The sequence below is a fragment of the Cystoisospora suis genome, assembly GCF_002600585.1.
Source record: "Cystoisospora suis strain Wien I chromosome Unknown contig_10112, whole genome shotgun sequence".
In the NCBI taxonomy this organism is placed as follows: domain Eukaryota; phylum Apicomplexa; class Conoidasida; order Eucoccidiorida; family Sarcocystidae; genus Cystoisospora; species Cystoisospora suis.
In genome coordinates this window covers 1-369 of record NW_027162886.1, presented here as the reverse complement: position 1 = coordinate 369, position 369 = coordinate 1, and the positions used below count along the sequence as shown (strand labels likewise).

Below are 369 nucleotides of genomic sequence, written 5' to 3'. Positions count from 1 at the left end.
AGAGAGACAGAGAGAGAGAGGAGTCATAATGGGGAATCAGTGTAACAAGGATTGTTTGGGTCGAGGTCTTCTTCTAACAAGGAATGAAGATGATATAAGAAGACACTATAAGCTTGGGCGTGTCTTAGGCTCCGGGTCATTCGGACAGGTCCGTGAATGTGTGAAGAGAGATACAGGAGAAATGTTTGCTGTAAAAATCATTGAGAGGAAAATGACTGCAAAAGAACGTATGGCTCCAGGAAGACCCTCAAATGAAGCTATGATCAAATCAGAAGTCAGTATTCTCAAAGACCTAGGTATGTCTCTTTATCTCTCCCATCCCCCACCTATCATCTTCGAACTATTCATCTTCATTCTATCTTTCTTTAA

The 369-nt window shown here is 41.5% G+C and overlaps 1 protein-coding gene across 1 annotated transcript; it reads left to right on the top strand.

The window, feature by feature from the left end:
• On the top strand, positions 1-295 carry CSUI_011204 (ulk kinase; the record flags this gene model as incomplete). The annotated part of the gene is made up of 1 exon (XM_068071305.1): positions 1-295. A coding segment is annotated over exon 1 (267 nt), but the record flags the coding sequence as incomplete, so codon positions are not given.
• Positions 296-369: the final 74 nt, after the last annotated feature.